The sequence below is a fragment of the Chelonia mydas genome, chromosome 4, assembly GCF_015237465.2.
Source record: "Chelonia mydas isolate rCheMyd1 chromosome 4, rCheMyd1.pri.v2, whole genome shotgun sequence".
Classification (NCBI taxonomy): domain Eukaryota; kingdom Metazoa; phylum Chordata; order Testudines; family Cheloniidae; genus Chelonia; species Chelonia mydas.
Genome location: NC_057852.1, coordinates 64,209,401 through 64,232,460, shown reverse-complemented (window position 1 = coordinate 64,232,460; position 23,060 = coordinate 64,209,401). Strand labels below are relative to the sequence as shown.

General features: G+C 39.4%; 1 protein-coding gene across 19 annotated transcripts in view; it reads right to left on the bottom strand.

Moving 5' to 3' along the window:
- RAPGEF2 (Rap guanine nucleotide exchange factor 2) overlaps window positions 1–23,060 on the bottom strand; it is a 291,986-nt gene that overhangs the window by 31,048 nt on the left and 237,878 nt on the right. For all 19 annotated transcript variants that reach the window (XM_037897472.2, XM_043545917.1, XM_037897464.2 and 16 more), the window contains 9 exons: window positions 17,835–18,012; window positions 14,324–14,460; window positions 13,551–13,709; window positions 11,838–11,990; window positions 11,306–11,470; window positions 4,860–4,967; window positions 4,550–4,753; window positions 4,226–4,334; window positions 2,954–3,200 (listed from right to left, as the gene is read on the bottom strand). In XM_037897472.2, coding sequence (XP_037753400.1) covers window positions 2,954–3,200; window positions 4,226–4,334; window positions 4,550–4,753; window positions 4,860–4,967; window positions 11,306–11,470; window positions 11,838–11,990; window positions 13,551–13,709; window positions 14,324–14,460; window positions 17,835–18,012 — 1,460 coding nt within the window. The remainder of the gene's footprint in view (window positions 1–2,953; window positions 3,201–4,225; window positions 4,335–4,549; window positions 4,754–4,859; window positions 4,968–11,305; window positions 11,471–11,837; window positions 11,991–13,550; window positions 13,710–14,323; window positions 14,461–17,834; window positions 18,013–23,060) is intronic.

Below are 23,060 nucleotides of genomic sequence, written 5' to 3'. Positions count from 1 at the left end.
TCTACATGGATTCCATAGGAAGCATTTGACTCTTATCTATTACTTACATTTTCATTTAGAGTTGCCATTGCACATTTAGCCATGCCATTTTGTGCTTAAGTACAAGTGTTTTGCCCAGTGCACATAAGCCCCACTTTCTTATGGCCAAATCAGTATTTTGATGAGATACCGCCACACAAAACCTAGAGTGCTGTGAAAAGTGGTGACAGCAATTCAGTAGATAACACTCTTTCCTTTAAGCTACCACTCAACAATATTTGGTAGGTTGTTGCCACACATCTACGCTGCTGGATGTGTTGTCTTTCAAGTGCAAACCCCAAGAATGCAATCACTTCTGGTGATAACTTACCGCAGTATTTTTCATAAGAGTCGAGGTGTTAACAACGTTTTGGCTATATTCACGCTGAGGTAATGACACTTTGCCTAACTAAATGCCTCTTGCAGTTTCAATGAGATACTGCATTCATTTTTACTTCCTGTCAAACTGTTTAGTTTTACTGTATATTGTTAAACAGATGCTGTATTCCATACCAGATATGGCTTCACTTTGGTGGCTGTTCTTAACTATGGTCTTGTTAGGAGTAAACAGGTAATATTTCTAAAGTGCTTTAAGAGTCTCATATGAAAGGTTATACATGAGCAAAAGTATTCACTTTCTCTCTTATAAAGAGCCTAACCTAATTTTTGTTTTTAACTACATCAAACTTCTATGAGATTTGAACTGTTATAAACAATAAGTAAAAACCAGGAAAATCGGACTTTAAAATGGCAGTATTGCAAGATCCTGGGTGCCACTACAACATACCTATGTCCGTGGGTTTGGGGAACATACATTGTTATACATAACACAGGGATTAAGGCTAGCAAGGGAAAGGATTTTAGATCAACAGTATTTTTTTCTGACTCTTACCCAAACAGTCCCCTACACAGGAATTAGCAAAGTGCAAGGAGGAAGAAAAAAATGGAGAAAGAAAAAATAAGTGACAAACTAAGAGAAATGAATTTGATGCGATCAGTAAGATTAACAGAGAACAGTACAAACTCCAGCGAATGATGTGTCTAGTTCATCAGAGAACTAAGAGGCACAAATATGCAAGAATGGTTATATAGAGAATGAGAAGTAGTTAAGAGTCAGATAATATTAAATGAGGCTCTTTTTATAAGGATTTACACATTCTATTTCATCCACAGGAATCAGATATGCTAATTTCTACTGTAAATCTTATTTTAACACAGGGACTGGAAGGGTGAACACAATAAAAGACCATGAACTAAATCATTACAAAAGATTAAAACCATGCATTATTTCAACAACACACATTGCTTTATAAATTTCTGAAACCTTAATTTCAGTGGCCTACCTCCATTTTCAAGACAAATTCATTTTAAAGTTATACACTATTTGCATTTTATAATTTATGCTCAATTTACCATTTATAAAGCAAGAAATGTTGTTCTTTCTTCCCTTGCTGCCAATAGCATCTTCACTACAGTGTTTGTTAGTTTTTAATACCTAAACATTAATTGAAGCAGTTCTGTTCTCAATTATTACTACTGAAGTAAAAAAATCTGAGCACCAATTATCCTCTCCATTACTGTGGGCAGAAAGACAGCCTTCCTATGGGATACAGAAGAGAAAAGTGATGCTGCAATAGGAAGTATTGGTTCCACTGGATCATCTACTCATCTGGGACCCCACAAAAGCTCCTTGTCTGGAGATGTGGAGGGTTGGTGTTTCATTGTTTTCATCTTCCTACTCCCTTTCTTCAAGGATCACCATTAGGCTCCCCAGACTTCTACCGAGAAAGACTGGAAGAGACTCCCATAAAACAATGTCCAACTCATTCCTCAATTGGTCGGGACACAGTTGTTTACCACCACAACACATTCCTTCTATCTAGGGTCTTAACACACCATTTCTAAAAGGCCCCATGCCAGTGTAGGGCAAGAGAGACTGTGGGGACCAAATTTAGTCTTTGTGTAATCGTGTCCAACTCCACTGAAGTACCTGGGTTGAAAATTTGGTTTTGGGATGGTAATTTGGTCTCCCACGTGCTAATGTGCCGATCACACTAGGCCAATGGACTGGAGAAATCCACAACTTTTACAGCTGCTATGGTCAATTGCAAACACAATTTGTTTGCCCACCTATACTCTCTAAAAACAAATTTAGCTCCATAAGATACTGCCTTGCTAATATTCAACTTAGAAAAAAATTCTAACTGATGTAAAACTATTTTTCAAACCAGCAATGCAGTGATGAGAACAGAAACTTGCACATGCTGGCATCAGGTATGGTGATGTTAACAGCTGTGAATACTAGTAGGAGAATTGCACCTTCTCAACCCTGGTTGGCCCACAATTGTGAAACTCCATTCCACCAGACCTCAGACCAAATCTGCTACATTACAAGCAAGATGTTTGCCACATTTTTGCAACTGCTTTTCATAGAATCATAGAATATCAGCGTTGGAAGGGACCTCAGGAGGTCATCTAGTCCAACCCCCTGCTCAAAGCAAGACCGATCCCCAATTAAATCATACTCTTTTTCTCAGAGTAACTCCAGGAGTAACTGAATGTGGCTGGGAGACAGAAGAAAAGGAGTACATAGAAGAAAGACACACAGAAGAAATATCAAGCACACACCACAACTGTGTTTAGGAGGAGGGAATGGAGAACAGTCAGAAAAGCTTGTATGCTTATATAGTTTATTAGCGCACTGATACCTAAGGTGATGGAAACATACACAAAGTGGGCAGGCACATTTCCAAAAGGAAGAGTGACCAACCCAAATATCTTAGTTAACGAGTCATAGTTCATAGAGAAGAGAACCACCTACATTTTGCAAATTTAACATTTTTGTCTTAACAGATCTGTATCCTTCTATATAAAAGTTCCAGCAATTCAACAGTTTTAAAACAAAACATTTTAGAGGAGATTAAGAAATGCTCACTTGTATGGTTTCTGAGGCAGGATACTGATTCGAGTTTTGTCAAGTATCTTCTTTAGTTTGTTTCTCCCTCCAACAGTATTGGCTTTACTTTTCTTATTTACTTTTTCTAGTCCTATCACCTGCTCCACATCAACAGCAAGGTCTGGGATGGAGTAACGACTGGCCTTTTTAATATCACCTATTTTAGGTAGATGGGGAGCACCATTTCTTTTTTCCTCTGACAATCTTGTTAGAAGTTCTTTAAAAACTGCATAGGAAGAAAAAGGTTAAACAGCGTATTTTAAAAGAAAACTGAGTATGAAGAAAGTATAAAGCACCATGCCAATCTACTGTTAAACATTATAGAGAAGTCTGCTCAGCAAATTCTATCAAATCATTTAAAAAACAACCTTAATTTTAATGTAAAAATGTTTACATGCTCATTTTAAAAATCTGAAAAGAATATCCCTCCTCTGTCATAATAAAATAGAAGCATACAAGTAAAGGAGCCTGATCCTACAAGGGCTTACTTCTGGGCATAGTGCTGAGTCCCAAGGATAGTCCTATTGAAATCAACGCACTCAGTCTTAAGGATCAGACTCTAAATTATTAATTTCTGATGGAAGTGTGAGACGATGTCTATGTACCACTAGACATTAGATGTTTGCGACTGGGATTTGCAAGTGGGGGAAATGAGTGAGTTACAGTTAATTTTTTCCACAGGTAGGTTCATATGGCTTCACGGCATTTACTTTGGGTGAGGACTGAAAGAATGTGAGCCAGGCTAAATACAAAAAGAGAAGGCAAAGACAAGTGAAATGAAGACAGATCATCTAAGTTCCAAGAGAAGTCTGTATCCAGAGGAATGTTTGTGCATATACACGTGTTAGCAGGTCAGAGGAGAGGGTTACAGGGGTTATACAGTGGTTCCTATTGGCCTTAAAATCTCAAAGTGAGAGTATAACCTCTTCATATGTAAGATAATTTGCATTTTTTACAACTGTAATGTAAATTAATTAAAAAATTGGTTGTGTTTTCTCTCAGCGATTTCCACTAAAGATAATTTTAAAAAATAAGAAGTGTTATAAAATGCTTTGGGAACCTAAAATTCTTTTTGTGGTCTTCCCATCCCTAACTCAAATGCTTTAATTACTAATTTTTCTTTCTGCATTATACATTATTTTCCCACATTATGCGTACATAACACGCAAACAAAACTAAAGGCTTAATCTGAAAGACTGAATATAGGATTACTAGAGTAAGACAAAAAGTAAAAGGTGCACTCAAACCTACCAAATAAGTTGGTTTTCACAGTGATAGATAAATGAGTATTATTTCTAAGAATTTCCATGGCTTTTGACAGCTGAATGTTTTCAAAGTTTTGACCATTCACCTCCAGTATCTAAAAAATGTAAAGATGACAATTTACTATTTTTATTTAATGACACACAGAAACGTGAGAATCTCTGTCTCAATGTACAAAGATGTATGCAACAAGTTACATTGTAGATCTATATGACATATAACAGCACTCATGGGGGAAAAAAGGAATAAAATAGCTCAACTAAAGACATTGAAATTTCAAGTATACACTTGATAAACTTTAAAATTATGTACCTGGTCACCACGTTTCAAGCCTGCTTCTGTGGCTTTGCTTCCTAAATCCACACTGTCAACAAAGATTCCAAATCCCTTTTCTGACCCTCCCAGCAAGATAAAAGGCAAAGGGGCTTCTCGAGATGGCTTTGTTAACGTTATCAATCTTCGTTTAGCTTTAGCAGCACATGCAATATTTAATAGCCTCAGATGTCCACCCATTTTCTGCAGGGGGAAAAAAAGTAGCATGATGATGACACACATTATACCCAGTAGCCTGAATACTCCTCCTCCCCAAATTTTTCTTCTTACAAAACCCCATTATTCTTACCTCTCTTTCCAAATTGTTCTCAAATTCCTCTAGAAATCGAGTCATAGCAGGATCTCCTTCAAAATCATTGAAGTGATTGTTCACCCACAACAATACTACCCGTGTAACCTGTAGGTCAATTAATAATATAAAACTTTATCCTGGTACACACTCAGAGAACCGTTCTATTTCTAAAGATTTAAACAGGTTATTTTCCAGTTTCCATGTACTTTAGTTGTGAAAACTGAAAAATTTTGCTGAAGGCCAACTCCACTGACATGTAACAACATTTTACCAGCAGGTCACCAAGGAGACACAAAATGAGCAAAGATCTAAAACCGTGCTTGGAAAGTTCACAGTTGTTCAAAATTGTAGCATTGGTTACATCAAACTTGTCAGAGAGTAGAAAATTAAGTCTGCATTTACATAGTTCACTACAATTCCTGACATGTAATCAAACAAGAATTGGTGCTAAAGCCTTTCTATGCATGTGTTGTTGTGGTAGTTGCTTATCAATGCACTATAAATTTCTTGCATTTTAAGAAAATGGCAACTTCCATAAGGAGGCAGGATTTACTCTACTCTCTTCTAAATCCTTCAGTATTTTATTCTCTAGCCTTTAGACAAAAAAGCCATTAACTTCATAAGGAGTGTGCCTCTGTAAGAGTGTGTAAAATTGGTCTTTACAAAAGGCAGAAGAGATAAAATAGCTCTATTAGTGAATGAATTTATTCTTGTCATCTTTACAACCCGGGTTGGGTTGCTTTCTTACATTATCCTTCTGACACCCATTTTGATCAGCAGTTTAGGAAAGATCCTTTTGTTCCTTCCCATATTTTAAAACTACAGTATAAGACTATACTACAGCAAAGACTCCCTTATGGCAGCACCACTATAGCTAAACATCTGTCAGCATTTGAAGCACAATACCACTACCTATAAGTTTCAGTCATCAGCATTTCCCCCCCATTGATTTAAAACCAGATTTGGTTCAATCAACATATTTTATGTTCTTAAAATGCAAAACAGTAACCCAAAATGATGATTGTATTACTTCTGCTATGTTGGCAAAGTGAGTTACTGAGGGGAAAAAAAACCCACTAAGCATTACCAATAGCTGCTTTTCATTAATAAAAACTTGTGCAGATTTTAATCATATGAAGACAATACAACTGCCACCTGCATGCACTTACACAATACCAAAGCCACTTTTGTGTCAATGATCTGAGATTAAAGCACCCATAAATAGACCTTGACATGATTTGGAGCTGTATGGTTGTCTACTGTGTTAAGGGTTCTCAGAGTCCTCAGGTAGATTCCTACTTATCTACAAAAGCAAGCAAATTTAGCGTAATTGTTCAAATTGATAACACTGAAGACTAATTAACTATTTTAGGTTTTCTAACTATTTTAGGGGTTCCTAACAATGAGATAATTGCACACGTGTGCTGCAGTTCCTAAGCAAATGATGTGGGATAAGGACAGGATAGTAGCTTTAGCAATCCACAGCCATGCTTTTCAGATTTATCTCTAAAACAAGTCACACTTACATGTGGGTTAAATCTTTTTAAAATTTTATGGATATATATATAATTCATTGTTTTAACTGAACAAAACTTGGCATTTCTATGTTGTAAATACAAGTAGCCACAGAATCTAAGGTTTATTTTTTTATTTGAAAACTATTGTACAAAAGCAAACAAGAAACTGCTTTACAAAAATCTTTTAAAACACTAAACTAAATTTTAGTGGTTTTATTTATTTTTTATTCGATGTGGCAGGGTTGGAGAGAGGAGGAGGACAGAATTTCACCGCTTTCCTTTCTGACAATGAAGTATAATCAGCGCCTGTGGTGCTCCATGATTTCATGGAATTACTGTCCTATCCTAAAATCACTGCTGAATGGGCCATTTACACAAAATTCCTAGTTCTATTCTAAGGCTTGGAATTAATTTTTTTTTTAAATATTCCCCACCTCCCTGTTCAAAATTTGAGCTACTCTTACTGCAATGTCAGCCATTGTCGAATCTCACATTTGAAGAGATTAATATGGCATCTCCAGGTCATCATAAACTTCATGTTTTAATTTATATTTTCTTTAATTTATTTTGGGAGGGGAGAAGAGTTATACTCTACTTATTTCATTAAATGTATTTTACATTTTAAATGGTTATTTAAAGGATTTTCTTGATCTGTGTTGAATGAGGTTAGATGGGGAGAAATTGTATATTGCTTTCATAATATTAAACGGTAGTGTGCTAAACTATTAGACAAGAATGGACAAGTTTTCTGTATCAAAGTTAATTTTTTTATGAAAAGGTTATTAGACATCACAGTAGATGTCGTAAGTTACTAACAAAATAGACATTGCACTCAAAAGAGGTGTCTACTGATGGACAGAAGGGGCATATACATATATTACACATTAAAAAATCCCTATGTTCGAAGAACATAACATAAGAATGGCCATACTGGGTCAGACCAAAGGTCCATATAGCCCAGTACCCTATCTTCCTATGGTGGCCAATGGGAATGAACAGAACAGGAAATCATCAGGCGATCCATCCCCTGTCGCCCATTCCCAGCTTCTGGCAAACAGAGGCAAGGGACACCATCCCTGTCCACCCTGGCTAATAGCCATTGATGGACCTATGCTCCATGGATTTATCTAGCTCTTTTTTTAACGCTGTTAGAGTCAAAGATCGTTAAGGTTGCAAAGTCAAGCACCCAAAAGTTAGCAAAGATCGTTTTGTGCAACCTTAATTCAGCCCCCTTGTACCTCTCTGACCCAACTGGCTCCCAGTCCCAGTCTCCTCGGCCCAATTCCCAGTTCTATTTTCCATCTCCTCTCTTCATGTGTCCAGGCTCAGTCTGCCCTAACTCCCAGGTGTCCCTGTTCTAATCTATTTGCCTTTGCTCCTCTCTCTCCAGGTCTGACTCTTGTCCCCTCTGCATTTGAATAGAGGACCTCCCTCCTCCACACTGTCTGGGTTTCAGTAGGTGGTGATTACTGAGCACCCAGAGGACACGGATTCATTGTTTTCAATTCTGGTGCCAACACCTGCTCAGCCCTGGTCTGGAGCTCACTCAGTGCAGAGGGAATCTTCTGCAAATGTGGCATTGGAGCTCAAGCAAATACATACTAAAAATCTGGGGTGGATTTTCATGGGACAGCAAAAGCCACATTCCTAGGGTTACCAGATAGCAACTGTGAAAAAACGGGACAGGGGGTGGGTGATAACAGGTACCTATATAAGAAAAAGTCCCCAAAAACGGGACTGTCCTTTTAAAAACAGGACATCTGGTCACCCTACGCATCCCTCACATGAAGGCCGAACAAATTTCATGGCAAATTTCAAGTCCCTAATCTGAAGTGTGGGGGACACTAGACCTTCTTAAGGAAAAGATCATCCTAATTTTTTAACATGGGCAAACACTATATTTTCTCTAACCTTGTTTACAGAAACAACTGAACTGTTTTAGTTGAAATTCTTCCTCCCCGACTTACCCCTGCAACTTCCCCTAAAAAAAAACCAGCCTGAGGTAAATATCTGGCATATGCAATTTTCACCCAAACAGTTAAAGTTTGGCGAAATTATAAGTATAAAGTTTGGCAAAATTATAAGTAACTGAAAACAGGATTTTATAAAGTGAAGTGCTGGGCAAATTTAACTGTAGGTAGTGTTACCTGCCCCATATATAATTGGATATGGTGGACCTGATTCTCCTCTTACTCCAATTTTATACTCTTGATTTCATAGAATCATAGAATCATAGAATATCAGGGTTGGAAGGGACCCCAGAAGGTCATCTAGTCCAACCCCCTGCTCGAAGCAGGACCAAGTCCCAGTTAAATCATCCCAGCCAGGGCTTTGTCAAGCCTGACCTTAAAAACCTCTAAGGAAGGAGATTCTACCACCTCCCTAGGTAACGCATTCCAGTGTTTCACCACCCTCTTAGTGAAAAAGTTTTTCCTAATATCCAATCTAAACCTCCCCCATTGCAACTTGAGACCATTACTCCTCGTTCTGTCATCTGCTACCATTGAGAACAGTCTAGAGCCATCCTCTTTGGAACCCCCTTTCAGGTAGTTGAAAGCAGCTATCAAATCCCCCCTCATTCTTCTCTTCTGCAGACTAAACAATCCCAGCTCCCTCAGCCTCTCCTCATAAGTCATGTGCTCTAGACCCCTAATCATTTTTGTTGCCCTTCGCTGGACTCTCTCCAATTTATCCACATCCTTCTTGTAGTGTGGGGCCCAAAACTGGACACAGTACTCCAGATGAGGCCTCACCATTTCAATGGAGCTACCCCAATTTTCACCATATAAAGTGAAGGAAGAATCAAGCCTGGTGTCTTTTTGCTTTTATTTATATTTAAGAAAATTGTTAGGAGAAAGTGTTTTCCAAATTGCATTAAACCATTATTGTGCACAGAAAACAAGGAAATATTTTCGGCCAATAATTTAGGCCCTAAGTTACCACAGAACTATATTGGACTGCCTCAGGGGTCAGTCCTGGGGCTAGTTTTGTTCAACATCTTTCTTAATGGTCTGGACAATGGGATAGATTGCACCCTCAGCAATTTCACGGATAACACTAAGCTGGGGGGAGAGGTAGCTATGCTGGAGGGTAGGGATAGGGTCCAGAGTGACCTAGACAAATTGGAGGATTGGGCCAAAAGAAATCTGAGGAGGCTCAACAAGGACAAGTGCAGAGTCCTGCACTTAGGACAGAAGAATCCCATGCACCGCTATAGGCTGGGGACCGACTGGTTAAGCGGCAGTTCTACAGAAAAGGACCTGGGGATTACAGTGGATGAGAAGCTGGATATGAGTCCAGCAGCGTGCCCTGTTGCCAAGAAGGCTAACGGCATATTTGGCTCCATTAGTAGGAGCATTGCCAGCAGATTGAGGGAAGTGATTATTCCCCTCTATTTGGCACTGGTGAGGCCACATCTGGAGTACTGAGTCCAGTTTTGGGGCCCCCACTACAGAAAGATGTGGACAAATCGGAGAGAATCCAGCAAAGGGCAATGAAAGTGATTAGGGGGCTGCAGCACACGACTTATGAGGAGAGGCTGAGGGAACTGGGCTTCTTTCGTCTGCAGAAGAGTGAGGGGGGGATTTGATAGCAGCCTTCAACTACCTGAAGGTGGGTTCCAAAGAGGATGGAGCTTGGCTGTTCTCAGAGGTGGCAGATGACAGAAAAAGGAACAATGGTCTCAAGTTGCAGTGGGGGAGGTCTAGGTTGGATATTAGGAAACACTATTTCACTAGGAGGGTGGTGAAGCACTGGAATGGGTTACCTAGGGAGGTGGGGGAATCTCCCTCCTTAGAGGCTTTTAAAGGCCTGGCTTGACAAAGCCTTGGCTGGGATGATTTAGTTGGTGTTAGTCCTGCTTTGAGCAGGGGGTTGGACTAGATGACCTCCTGAGGCCTCTTCCAACCCTAATCTTCTATGATTCTATGACTATAGTCTACTGAAATGCTGCAGCAATGCCCCTCTGCCATGTGCATTGGCCAAACTGGACAGTCTCTACGTAAAAGAACAAATGGACACAAATCAGACATCAAGAATTATAACGTTCAAAAACCAGTCGGAGAACACTTCAATCTCTTTGGTCACTTGATTACAGACCTAAAAGTGGCAATTCTTCAACAAAAAATCTTCAGAAACAGACTCCAAAGAGAGACTGCTGAATTGGAATTAATTTGCAAACTGGATACAATTAACTTAGGCTTGAATAAAGACTGGGAGTGGATGGGTCATTACACAAAGTAAAACTATTTCCCCATGTTTATCTCCCCCCCTCCACTCCCCCCACAGCTGTTCCTCAGACATTCTTGTCAACTGCTGGAAATGGCCCACCTTGATTATCACTACAAAAGGTTTTTTGCCCCCCAGCTCTCATGCTGGTAATAGCTCACCTTACCTGATCACTCTCGTTACAGTGTGTATGGTAACACCCATTGTTTCATATTCTCTGTGTATGTAAATCTCCCCCCACTGTATTTTCCACTGAATGCATCCGATGAAGTGAGCTGTAGCTCAGGAAAGCTTATGCTCAAATAAATTTGTTAGTCTCTAAGGTGCCACAAGTCCTCCTTTTCTTTTTTCTTGAAATGCTGATGACTTTTTAAAAGGATGATTGATACTTCTACAACCAATTATTTAATATACAGAGTTGACAAGCATGGATACATGAGTGATGAAATACCTCCCCTGCTCCCCCTTTAGTGTTTAAAGGTAGTGCCTTACACTTTTTTAAATAACTATTCGCCTGATTTAACATACATTTTCTACAAGCAACATTTCCTCATATACTATTAGCTGGTTGTTCAACCAAATCTAGTTATACTTGTTTAAAGATAAAAATATTTTTGTAATTTGTATTTAGATCGTAATATTTTATATTTAAATACATGTGAGTTCACAATCGTAGTTTTAAGTAGTCATTTTTTCAACCTTATCCCTGAGGCTAGGGTCATTGAACCACTCCAACAATTTCTTGCCCACTTCCATTGGGCTGGAAAGGAAGGTCCTGTAGGTCAAAAGGAAATCCTCAATAAACGTCGGATCCACCACTGAGTGCTCTTCCACCAAATGCATTGTTAACCTTTCTGATGTTCCCTATAACAAATAAAAGCTTAATTATTAACTAGCATGAATGCTTTTTTATTTTCAGCTAACATCTTGATGGTACTGTAAACATAACAGTATCATTAAGCCTGTTTAGTCACCAATGTGCTAAACAATAAAAAAATAGCCTGACCATTGTAATAAAGAGATTGATAAGCTTTACTAAATTAAAACAAATCAAAAAACTTTCAAACAGCAGCATTTTTTTGTGTTTAATTTTGAATAGTTTTTTAGCTCTTATTTCAGAATCTTTGGAAAGCTTATATTTCAAATATATGACTGAACTAATTCTGGACTTTGCTCACCAAGGAAGATCTCATACAAGTCTACAAAGCATCTGTTTTTTGTTTTTTTTTACCTTGATGACAATGTGACCCTTTCTTGTTCCAGTGCGATCAAGCTCCCTGTGCTCCTTCACCATAACAATCTCCCCCTCCTCTTCTACCTTCTGCATGTTTTTTTCCACTTGATTGAGGATGCGGCAGTAATCTTGTTGGGCTATGCAGACAAACTGGAAAGAATTATCAAACATAGATATTAAAAGGTACAGAGTTCTGAGACCTCAGAAAAACTGTCTGGACTTAAAATACAAGTATTCTATGATTACTGAAGATAAAGTAACTTCTCAGGCCATGGATGGCCAAAATTGTCTTTCCATGAGCTCTGCTATAGTAAACAGCTGAATCAGTAAGTGTGATAAATTCCACAATAATTTTTGCCTCAGGAGAGTGCAAGATTCATTGATTCAAGATGATTTAATATCTCCATAGAATATTCATATAGTTGCATTTTCTCCACCAATAAAAGTAAATCCCACTTGCAAAATTTTCCTCAAGGAAACCTCTTCCTCCTCCTCTTTAGGGCCATTTAAAAAGGGAACAACGATAGGAAAGCCCTATCGATAATTATGGTGCCACTATTTCTAAGGGTGAGCAAACTTTCACTTTTGTTCTTTGAGTAATCACAAATATATTAAGCAAGCCATTAAAAGAACTTTACCATTTTAATTTATGAGTAGCATAGATACACAGAAAACAATTTTAGATGAAAACATTTACATTCCAACATGGACCATTCCCCTTCAACATAAGACATCTATCTACCTAATATGCAGCATTTTAAGGGAAACTGCCACTTATAAAAGAAATCAAAAGAATCTCAATTTATATTTAAGCCAGCAACAAAAGTGCTATCTAAATACGATTAACACCACTAGTAATGTACTTGGATAATTTAGATATTTACAATACACTTCACATTACGCTAGTCAAAATATCAGACTGTGTCCACTGGACAATTGGCATTTCTCCAGAAATTCACTACAAGTAAAATAATTTGACAAATGGTCCAAACGGAACCATAAATCCTTTTCCTTTTAGACCCAGATATTTTTCTCTTGGGCTTTTGGCCACATAAATCCATTCATGCAGTAGCTGTGCATTACATTTTATTACCTGGGGATGTCAATCTCCAATTTGAACTGGAATCATTTTTTTATGAACAATTACCAAAAACTGAACTGACATTTCATTTGCAATCATATTAACCAAACATGAGGGCAGTGATAAATTATGCTGCTTTTTCTTGATGGGTCCTCTGACCTTGTGTATTTGAGACTTCTGATTGATTGCTTTGATAAACTCATGTGTTACCTTTATATTTTGCCCCAATATGGTTCAACATGAATTTAGGTTTTTTTCAGGTCATTTAGTAACTAATATCAAATTTCCAGCACACAGTACTAAACAGAATACTTTACTTCACCTTTGTCTATGAACCCATTAGAAAAGTGCTTAAAGACCTCGCCCCAACTAAGCACAAAGCCATTCCTGCATTTAAAATGAAAGAAAAGAAGGAAACTGATTTTTGAATAAAATTTATTGGAGAGAAAATATCCCTGTTAAAATTACTCTATTGAACAATTCCAAGGCCTGTGTCTGCACCCTACCAGGTAAACTTAACATGAACTCTGCCACAAACTTTTTTTAAAATGCAGGTCCACTTGTAAGGACAGTACTATATAATTTATAATTGTGTTTTGCAAATATATATATGGAGTAAAATACTCTACCTGGCAGTCATCCACTTTGGTTCTCATCACTCCTTTCATGTATTCCTTGTCCATAGTAGGGGAAACACCAAAACTGTTTCCCATACACAGTATCTCTGTTCTTCCATCAGGATATGTCACTTCCACAGAACCATTCAATATAACTGACCAGGAGTCCAGCTAGAAATTGAACAGTGCAGGATAGGTGAAAAGAACAATCACCTACTCACTTAGCATTTTAGCATGGTACTGTACAAACACTATTCCCAGAATTGCTTATAAATTTTTAAAAAGTTTGTTTATTTTTAGCAACTATTTATGAAAACAAGAAAGGAGGAGGATGAACTAGTTTACCTGAAAAATTATTATAATTCCTTCCATCTCCTTAAGGAATCTAATATTTAGCCTTTAATTAAATCTTGGAATTATAAAACCTATACAATTCATAAAACCCATGGCAGTATTTAAATCATACTGAAAGATCAAAAATAAAAAGCGTTTGAAATCAGCTCTGATCATTAACAATACATGTGCTTGTGTAGCCTTTATTGAGAACATTTTCCTAAGTTCTACTGCATGTATCTTGTAAATTGATCTGGGTGTTTAAACTGAAAAACCATTTGCAAACTGAACTGAATAAAACCATAATCAACACAACACAAAACAAGCATACAAACCATTTACTTCCTTGTGCTACTTTCCAGCAACTAGAAATGAATTTCCAAACTTCAAAAAAAAGTTCCCACATTTTTTGACGTCTGCACAAAAGACGATTCAAAGCAAATTCTACTGACCTCTTCCCCATCATTTAGTACTATGGTTCCTGCCCTCTCCACAACTGCAAATACCATCACAGCACAAAGTTCTCTCCTCACTGACATTGTCATGTTGGCAAAAGCAGGCAACTGATGCATGAATTCCAATAGTTGTTCTGAAAGAGGAAAAAAAAGCCCACTGAGTCATACACATCAAAACAACAAAGCTAAGTAAAGGCAGCTCTTCAGAAAAATGCTTTAGGGTTCTTTAAGTTAAACTAGTGTACAATGCTGTCTGTATACTGATAAATAATGTACAGAGAGCTGTTATAATTACTTGGGGTTTTTTGGAGACAGATTAGCTTATTATAATATCAATGAAAGATCTATAAAGTAAAAGCCAGTATAATGAAAATATTGTAATGTAACCATGTGCCTTGAATACATTCAATGAAATCACAATGACTCCACAGAGTCATTGTAATAGTTCTATTAAAACCATGATAGGTCCTTTTAATCAGAAGAAATTAAGTTTTACAAAGTATTTTTGTGGCAGTATCATACCCTTAAGCTGTCTACAGGACATTTGGATCCAAACAACAAAAAAGTATAATATATAACTAATATAAATCCATACAAATAAGGACATTTAAAGACATATTGAGGCAGGGGTGGGTAAACTTTCTGGCCCAAGGGCCACATCTGGGTATGGAAATTGCATGGCAGGCCATGAATGCTCACAAAATTGGACGTTAGGGTGCGGAGGAGGAGGGAGCGGGAGAGGGGTTGAGGGCTCTGGGGTGGGGCTAGGAATAAGGGGTTGGGGATGCAGTAGGGTGCTCCAGATTGGGACCGAGGGGTTAGGAGGGAAGGAGTGAGATCAGGGCTGGGGCAGGAGGTTGGGGCGTGGGAGGGGGTCAGGGTGCAGGTTCCAGGCAGTGCTTATCTCAAGCAGCTCCCAGAAGCAGCGGCATGTCTCCCCTCCAGCTCCTGCACAGACGGGCGGCCAGGCGTCTCTGCACACTGCCTGTGCGGCCAATGGGAGCTGCAGGGGCGGCGCTTGGGACAGCGGCAGCGTGCGGAGCCCCCTGGCGGCCCCTACGCATAGGAGCCAGAGGGGGGACATGCCGCTGCTTCCAGGAGCCGCGCGGAGCGAGGCAAGCCCCAGACCCTGCTCCCTGGCGGGAGCTCAAGAGCTGAATTAAAGCACCTGGGGGGCCAGATGCAGCCCCCGGGCTGTAGTTTGCCCACCCTTGTATTAAAGTAATAAGATGAGAGAAAAGGAGTACTTGTGGCACCTTAGAGACTAACCAATTTATTTGAGCATAAGCTTTCGTGAGCTACAGCTCACTTCAACGGATGCATACTGTGGAAAGTGTAGAAGATCTTTTTATACACATGCTTTGTGTGTATAAAAAGATCTTCTACACTTTACACAGTATGCATCCGATGAAGTGAGCTGTAGCTCACGAAAGCTTATGCTCAAATAAATTGGTTAGTCTCTAAGGTGCCACAAGTACTCCTTTTCTTTTTGCGAATACAGACTAATACGGCTGTTACTCTGAAACCTAAGATGAGAGACAATTTCATAAAAGCAGGCAAATTCATATTCCTAACCTTAGCCAGCCCTTTTGGGTTTAGGTTTTACAATGATGTGCTGTACAATATCACACAATATATAAACACAACCCTGTTCAGAAGGACCAGTTAAAAGCATGGTTACAGTAATATGAAGTGACTCTTTCAATGTCTTATACTTCATGTGTAATCAAGTTCTATCTGATCCCTTTATTAACAAAAGTAAGCCTGTACTCTTTTTTACTCCTGTTAGCACTGCAGAATCAACACAGACATGAGAGAGAGTTGGAATCTGACATGAGACAGAGTTGGAATCTGTCTGATCTCAGCTAACAATTCTGCTGAGGATTCACAAATGTAGCACAAAAGTCTAGTTCTAGCCACACCTGAGCAACCCCAATAAAGAGACAACATTTGAAGGAAATGGTCTTGCACAGGTATAACTAAGGGTAAATAATCTGGTCTGAAATACTTGTGATAACACATGGGCGCTCCCAGCAGCACAGGGAAGATCGGACCCACCTCCACAAGTCTCCTCCAACTGCAGGAACCTCTGGAGCTACTGCCCAATCCCAGAGCATCCTGCAGCAGGGGGAGGCACCCAGAGATGGGTCTAGTCTTCCTCTCCTTCCCTCCAGTGGCTGTGCAGGGGATGGACAAGTCCTGTTCCTCCCCAGCCCAGCCACAGCTAGTAGGCCCCTTTGCTGGGGCACTCCTACGAACAAGGGGACATCGGATTTCACAGGGAAGGGCTTAATTTCACGGTCCATGACGTGTTTTTCATGGCTGTGAAATTGGTAGGGCCCTAACTGTGATCAACAGGAATTAATTTTCATTGACTTGATATGCAATTAGTATTTCCATTGTTGTGACAATTTTTGTTAATTTCAAAATTCTCTAGAACTTCGTGAAAGCCTTTTCAGTCACCAGAGATTCTTACAAGACACACAAGTCTCTGGTGTCAAATTACAATCTGCAGTCTCTCAGCTCTAGCAGACTCCAAGCATTAATATACATCAATAGCACATTTATTTCCCGTTTTTTCCTCGTACCCACCCACTTTTTTTCTTAAACAAGCATCTGTAATATACTAAACTCGTAGGGTTGCCAGGTGTCTGGTTTTAGACCAGACTGTCTGGTCGAAAAGGGACCTGTACAGTGTCTGGTCAGAAATACTGATCGGACACCAACAGTCCGGTTACCATGGGGGATTGGGAGAGGCACTGGGTCATCAAGCCATGCCAGCCCCTGCTCAGCCGGAGCCACCTCCTATCTGCATCTCATGGGCGGGCAGGCTCCATCTCAGGCTGCAGCTCCTATCCTAGCCCAGGAGCAGAGGGAACCCATTTCGGTGGGGGTGGGGAAGGAGGAGAGCAGTGAGCAATGGGGGAATGGGGAGAGAGGAGAAAGCAGGGGCGGGGCCTTGGGGGAAGAGGCAGAGTGGGGTATGTGTCTCCAGTTTTCAGACATTAGAAAGTTGGCAACCCTACACTTGGGAACCAATAGCTTAAAAAAAAATCTAACAAATAATTCAAGAAGTCCATTTGTACTGTGGAAGAAGAGGAGTATCTTAAATCATATCTTGCTATTTTCATAAACTTGTGCTATAACTGAATATTTTCTTCTCTTTTAGGTTAATAGTATATTTTTGTGACATTAATTTGCAACCTAAAATCTGCATCTTATCAGTGAAGTATCTAGTTTAAAATTAAATTGAGTTGCTTCATTAATTTTGTTTTCAGCTTAACATCTGTTATTGTTAACATAATTATTTATTCCAGTTATCCAAATGTAACCTGTAAAATCAATCATTTGGTATTTTAAACAATTATTTCACATGAAGTTAGATATTTGCTACACAGATTCACTCTAAGTTTGGGACCGAGAAACAAGTTAGAAAATGTTAAATACTATTAAAGTGTCCTGAGGCTCAATTTCCCACTTCCTCCAGCTAGTTTTCATGCCAACTTACCAATGTCATCATCTGTCCTGTCTATTGGGTCTTTCTCCAGGCAGTCTCTAACAATATCCCTGCTCATCAGAGGGTCTGACGCCCTCTCAATGTCTTCTTCATCATCATCATCCTCAGAATCCACTGCAGTCTCTGGCAATCCACTCAGATCCATATCACCAGCCTCACTTTCTGTGGCCTAAATACACACACAGATAAATCAAATTAAAACATTTAGATATGTCCTCAAAAGCCATTCTTTTCCACTTGAAATATGTAAATGAAGTGAATTTTACTCTGCTTTGTAGAAGATCAACAAGTCAATTTGACATATCACTTTTTGTTCTGATTTTTTTCTTCACTATATTTCTAAAGAAAAGGAAGCCAGTAATTTTTTGAAACAGAATGTCTTTGGCAAGATTTAAGACTGGTGTGAATAAAGTAAACATTTATATAAGCATGTTATGTGACTTTTTAGGAAGCAGGTTTAAGGAGAAGAAGAGGGCAATTTAAATTCACTAGGCCAGTTCTTTTACAAAATGACTAAAAAATTAAGTTGTTAAATAAAACTTTAAATTAGTCTTTGCAGGAACCTATCAATGTGGTATATGTAATACTGTCATTAGTTCACAGAGAATATTGGTATCAACCAGTACTATCAAAATACCACTAAAGACTAAAATAGCTACTGTCTATATAGAAACTGCGTAAAAGAGCTCAGCTATGAAGTAGTGAAGCTAAGATTTTTATTTATTTATAAGTATAAAGGCATAAGAATTTACAGATGCGGAAAACATGTGAAGTCAGTGCTGGAGCACCACAGAGGGAATACACAGAATATCTACCAAACTTAATCTGCTTTAGAGCCTATGAAAATGAACAAAAACCAAGCCAACACACAGCTAGAGGTCATTAGTATAGTACCCAGAGGTAAATCATAGAATATCAGGGTTGGAAGGGACCTCAGGAGGTCATCTAGTCCAACCCCCTGCTCAAAGCAGGACCAATCCCCAACTAAATCATCCCAGCCAGGGCTTTGTCAAGCCTGACCTTAAAAACTTCTAAGGAAGGAGATTCCACCATCCTCCCTAGGTAATGCATTCCAGTGTTTCACCACCCTCCTAGTGAAAAAGTTGGTCCTAATATCCAACCTAAACCTCCCCCACTGCAACTTGAGACCATTACTCCTCGTTCTGTCATCTGCTACCACTGAGAACAGTCTAGAGCCATCCTCTTTGGAACCCCCTTTCAGGTAGCTGAAAGCAGCTATCAAATCCCCACTTATCCTTCTCTTCCGCAGACTAAACAATCCCAGTTCCCGCAGCCTCTCCTCATAAGTCATGTGTTCCAGTCCCCTAATCATTTTTGTTGCCCTCCGCTGGACTCTTTCCAATTTTTCCACATCCTTCTTGTAGTGTGGGGCCCAAAACTGGACACAGTACTCCAGATGAGGCCTCACCAATGTTGAATAGGGGGGAACGATCACATCCCTCGATCTGCTGGCAATGCCCCTACTTATACATCCCAAAATGCCATTGGCCTTCTTGGCAACAACGGCACACTGTTGACTCATATCCAGCTTCTCGTCCACTGTAACCCCTAGGTCCTTTTCTGCAGAACTGCTGCCGAGCCATTCGGTCCCTAGTCTGTAGCGGTGCATGGGATTCTTCCATCCTAAGTGCAGGACTCTGCACTTGTCCTTGTTGAACCTCATCAGATTTCTTTTGGCCCAATCCTCTGATTTGTCTAGGTCCCTCTGTATCCTATCCTTCCCCTCCAGTGTATCTACCTCTCCTCCCAGTTTATTGTCATCTGCAAACTTGCTGAGGGTGCAATCCACACCATCCTCCAGATCATTAAGGAAGATATTGAACAAAACCGGCCCAAGGACCGACCCTTGGGGCACTCCACTTGATACCGGCTGCCAACTAGACATGGAGCCATTGATCATTACCCGTTGAGCCCAACAATCTAGCCAGCTTTCTATCCACCTTATAGATCCCTAAATGTAAAAATACATTTTAATCATTCAATTTTAAGACCAAACATTTAATAAATCCCATAAACATATCTGCCTGTCATTTCAGATTGAGCTGCTTTTTTCTCAGAACCTGATTTAATACCACAGCAGCTGCTAAACCTCTCTTACTGTGATTTTTTTTTTTTTTTTTTTTTTTTTTAAGAAACATAAGCTGCTAATGAGAATATTCTAAGCCACTGCTTCCCAAATCAGCACTCTCCACCCCAAAGGAGTGTCAATTTCAGAGATTCTGGAGGTCAACAACACAGCCAAATGCATTAAAAAAAAAAAAGAATCTGGACATAGTAGACTTTATAGTTCTGATTCTCAAAAACCATCCCTTGTGCGAACAATGGGCTTTAAGTTGAAAAGAACTGAAGCCGTTCTCCAAAAACAGCAAAAGGGGAGATAGCTCTTGCCTGCCAAAGACATAAGCTTATATTTGTCTTCTATAGCATCGTCTTTCTCACCTTTACGTCTATGTGTTTTTTGTTTTTGTTTTTTTTTTCACTATTTAATACAAACAGTATCTTCTTTGATAAAATATAAAGTAAAATAAAATCATTTTTACTTTATTTCCCTCTATTCTGATAAAAATAAATCAGTCTTGGTTTAGTGAGATTGCTGAGTATAAACCAATGGTACATTTTAAAATGGCAGCCAGGTGGCTCAACAGCTTGTTAGACAACTTTGGAAGAACCTCTGATTCTGAAAGTGTCAATTCAGGTTACTGAGCCACAAACTAATTAATTGGTCTGATTTGCAAATATTGATCTTGCTAGCAATTGTCATTCCTACTGGTCAGGACAAGGTTAAGTTTTTCAAAAAGCATCATGGTTGACATGGATGCTAAATTTCAGTTAACCCCATTATACTAAAACAGAGAAACAGGAAATATTTTGTTACAAATTGATTATTTAAAACCCCTAATATCATTGTAATAATAAAAAAGCAACTAATTTTTGAGGGATCACATGGTGCTCCAGCCCAGGGAACAGTGAATTATAGGGGACTGTGTCTTTTATTATTTAATTCTTTTGCTGTCTTAAGACTGCATTTTTTTTAAAAAAAATGCAGTTTTTCCTGCTTTTTTCTTAGCTAAAACTATTGTGATGGACATAACTCTCTCAGGCCATGAGATCCCCTTTTTCCTGGAGAACTCTGTCATCCTTTGGAGGATTATGACTATAACACTGTTTGCGGCTGACAGCCTATTGGGGAGGGACAGAATGATCGAATTCAATTTTTAAGACTCAGTAACACTGTGCTCAATTAGCAGCTGGAAGATTTGCAACTCAGGTTTCAGCTATGTCACAATCCCACCCCTCAAATAGAGGGTAATAAGGATCTGGTATTTCTAACATAAAAACAACTAGGAATGTGAGGCCATCATTTTTATAAACCACAAAGGAGCTGTAAAATGATTATTTAAAATTATATTTCTTCTCTTAGTAATTCTACTGATATTTGTCTTCTTAGGTTAGACAACAGGCTTGATTCTGTTCTCCGAAAAGCAGATGCTTACTGAATATTACCATTTAGCAGAAGTGAAGAAGTTAAATAACAGGAATGGTCTTTTAAGAAAAAACAAGAAAAAAAGTGTCATCAGTACATGGAATAAATCGCAGCAATCATTAAGGAATTGAAAGCTATTATAATATAGGAAGACACTGGAAAACTGGATTTTTAGCTTTCCAAAGAGGCATAATGGATTCATTTCCAACCCTGGTGGTCAAGAGATATGAGGCCTACAAGGAAAGTAATTGTGATACCACCTTGAATACCCCCTTTGAAGGAAAGTTACTCACCTTATTATAACTGGAGTTCAAGATGTGTAGTCCCTGTGGGGGTACACAGGAACTCTAAGCGCTTGAGAAGGAGAAGTTATATAGCAAGCTGTTTCTGCTGACCACACCTGTGCACTCGTTATCCTTGTGCTCCACATCGAGGGTATCAGGGGTAGGGCTGACTAAAAGCCTCTCCAGTTCCTTCTCTACCACAAATCTCGTCATGATCCAAAGCAGAGGGAAGAAGGTCGGGCAGCTGAATGCAGACAGGGACCATACATCTGGAAGAACTCCAGCTACAATAAGGCCAGTAACTTCCCTTTCTTCCACGAGTACTGGTTCCTATGTACAGTCGACTGGGGGTGACTCACAACAAGCACTCAGGGGAGGGGGGCATGATAATGAAGTTTATAGAGCTGCTTTAGAACTGCTGCCCAAAGGATGTGTCAGCCAAGTAGTCTTGGGCCAAGGCATAATGTCTCATGAATATGTGGCTCATACTCCACATAGCTGCCCTGTAACTATCAAGCAGGGACAACTCTAGAAGTGATGCTAAATGAGACTGCATGTACCCTTCTAGAGTGAGCCCTTACCCCAAGAGGAGGAGGAAATTGTGCCAACTAACAGAGTAAGAATTAGAGATTCTTTGAGAGGATATAGCTTATCCTCACACTCATTCTGCTTTGGCAACCAATAGTCTAGGAGATTTCCTGATCTGTTTCATTCTCTGCAGGTAAAATGCCAATTCTTATCTCATGTTGAGGGAATGAAATCTCTAGTTGCTAGAGGCATGGGGTTTCAGGAAAAACACAGATATGTGAATTAACTGATTTTTGTGAAATTCCTAAACTATTTTAGGAGTGAATTTCGGGTTTAGGTGTACCAAGACTTTGTCCTTGTGGAATATTGTTTATGGTGGATTGGCCATTAGGTCCTCATGTTCACCTACCCTTCTGGGCAAGGTTATGTCAGTGATGAACACGACCTTCACTGACAAGTGAGACACAGAACACATACCTAATGGTTCAAAGGGTGGCCTACTGAATGCTGAAAGCACCAAGTTAAGATCTCCATGAGGGTTGTCCCCCGCCCCCAGCAGCAAGGTTTTGATCGGACCCCTCAAAAACCTGGCTGTTACTGGATGAGTAAAGATCAAGTAACCATCTATTAGCAGGTGACAAACACTGACTGGCCAGATGTGAATCCACAGCAGGCTTTGGGAAAGGCCTGTCACCTTGAGTGCAAGGAGATAATCCAAAATAGCAGACTTATCCACTATTTTTGGTGACCAAGTTTTGCTGGACCCAGACAGAGAAATATATCCATTTGGCTAACTAACATTTCCTGGTGGAGTCCTTTCTGCTATTAAGAACGGCTTGCACAGCATGAACGTTTTCAGTGTGATGCCCATCCAAATACCAAGCCATGAGATGAAGAGAC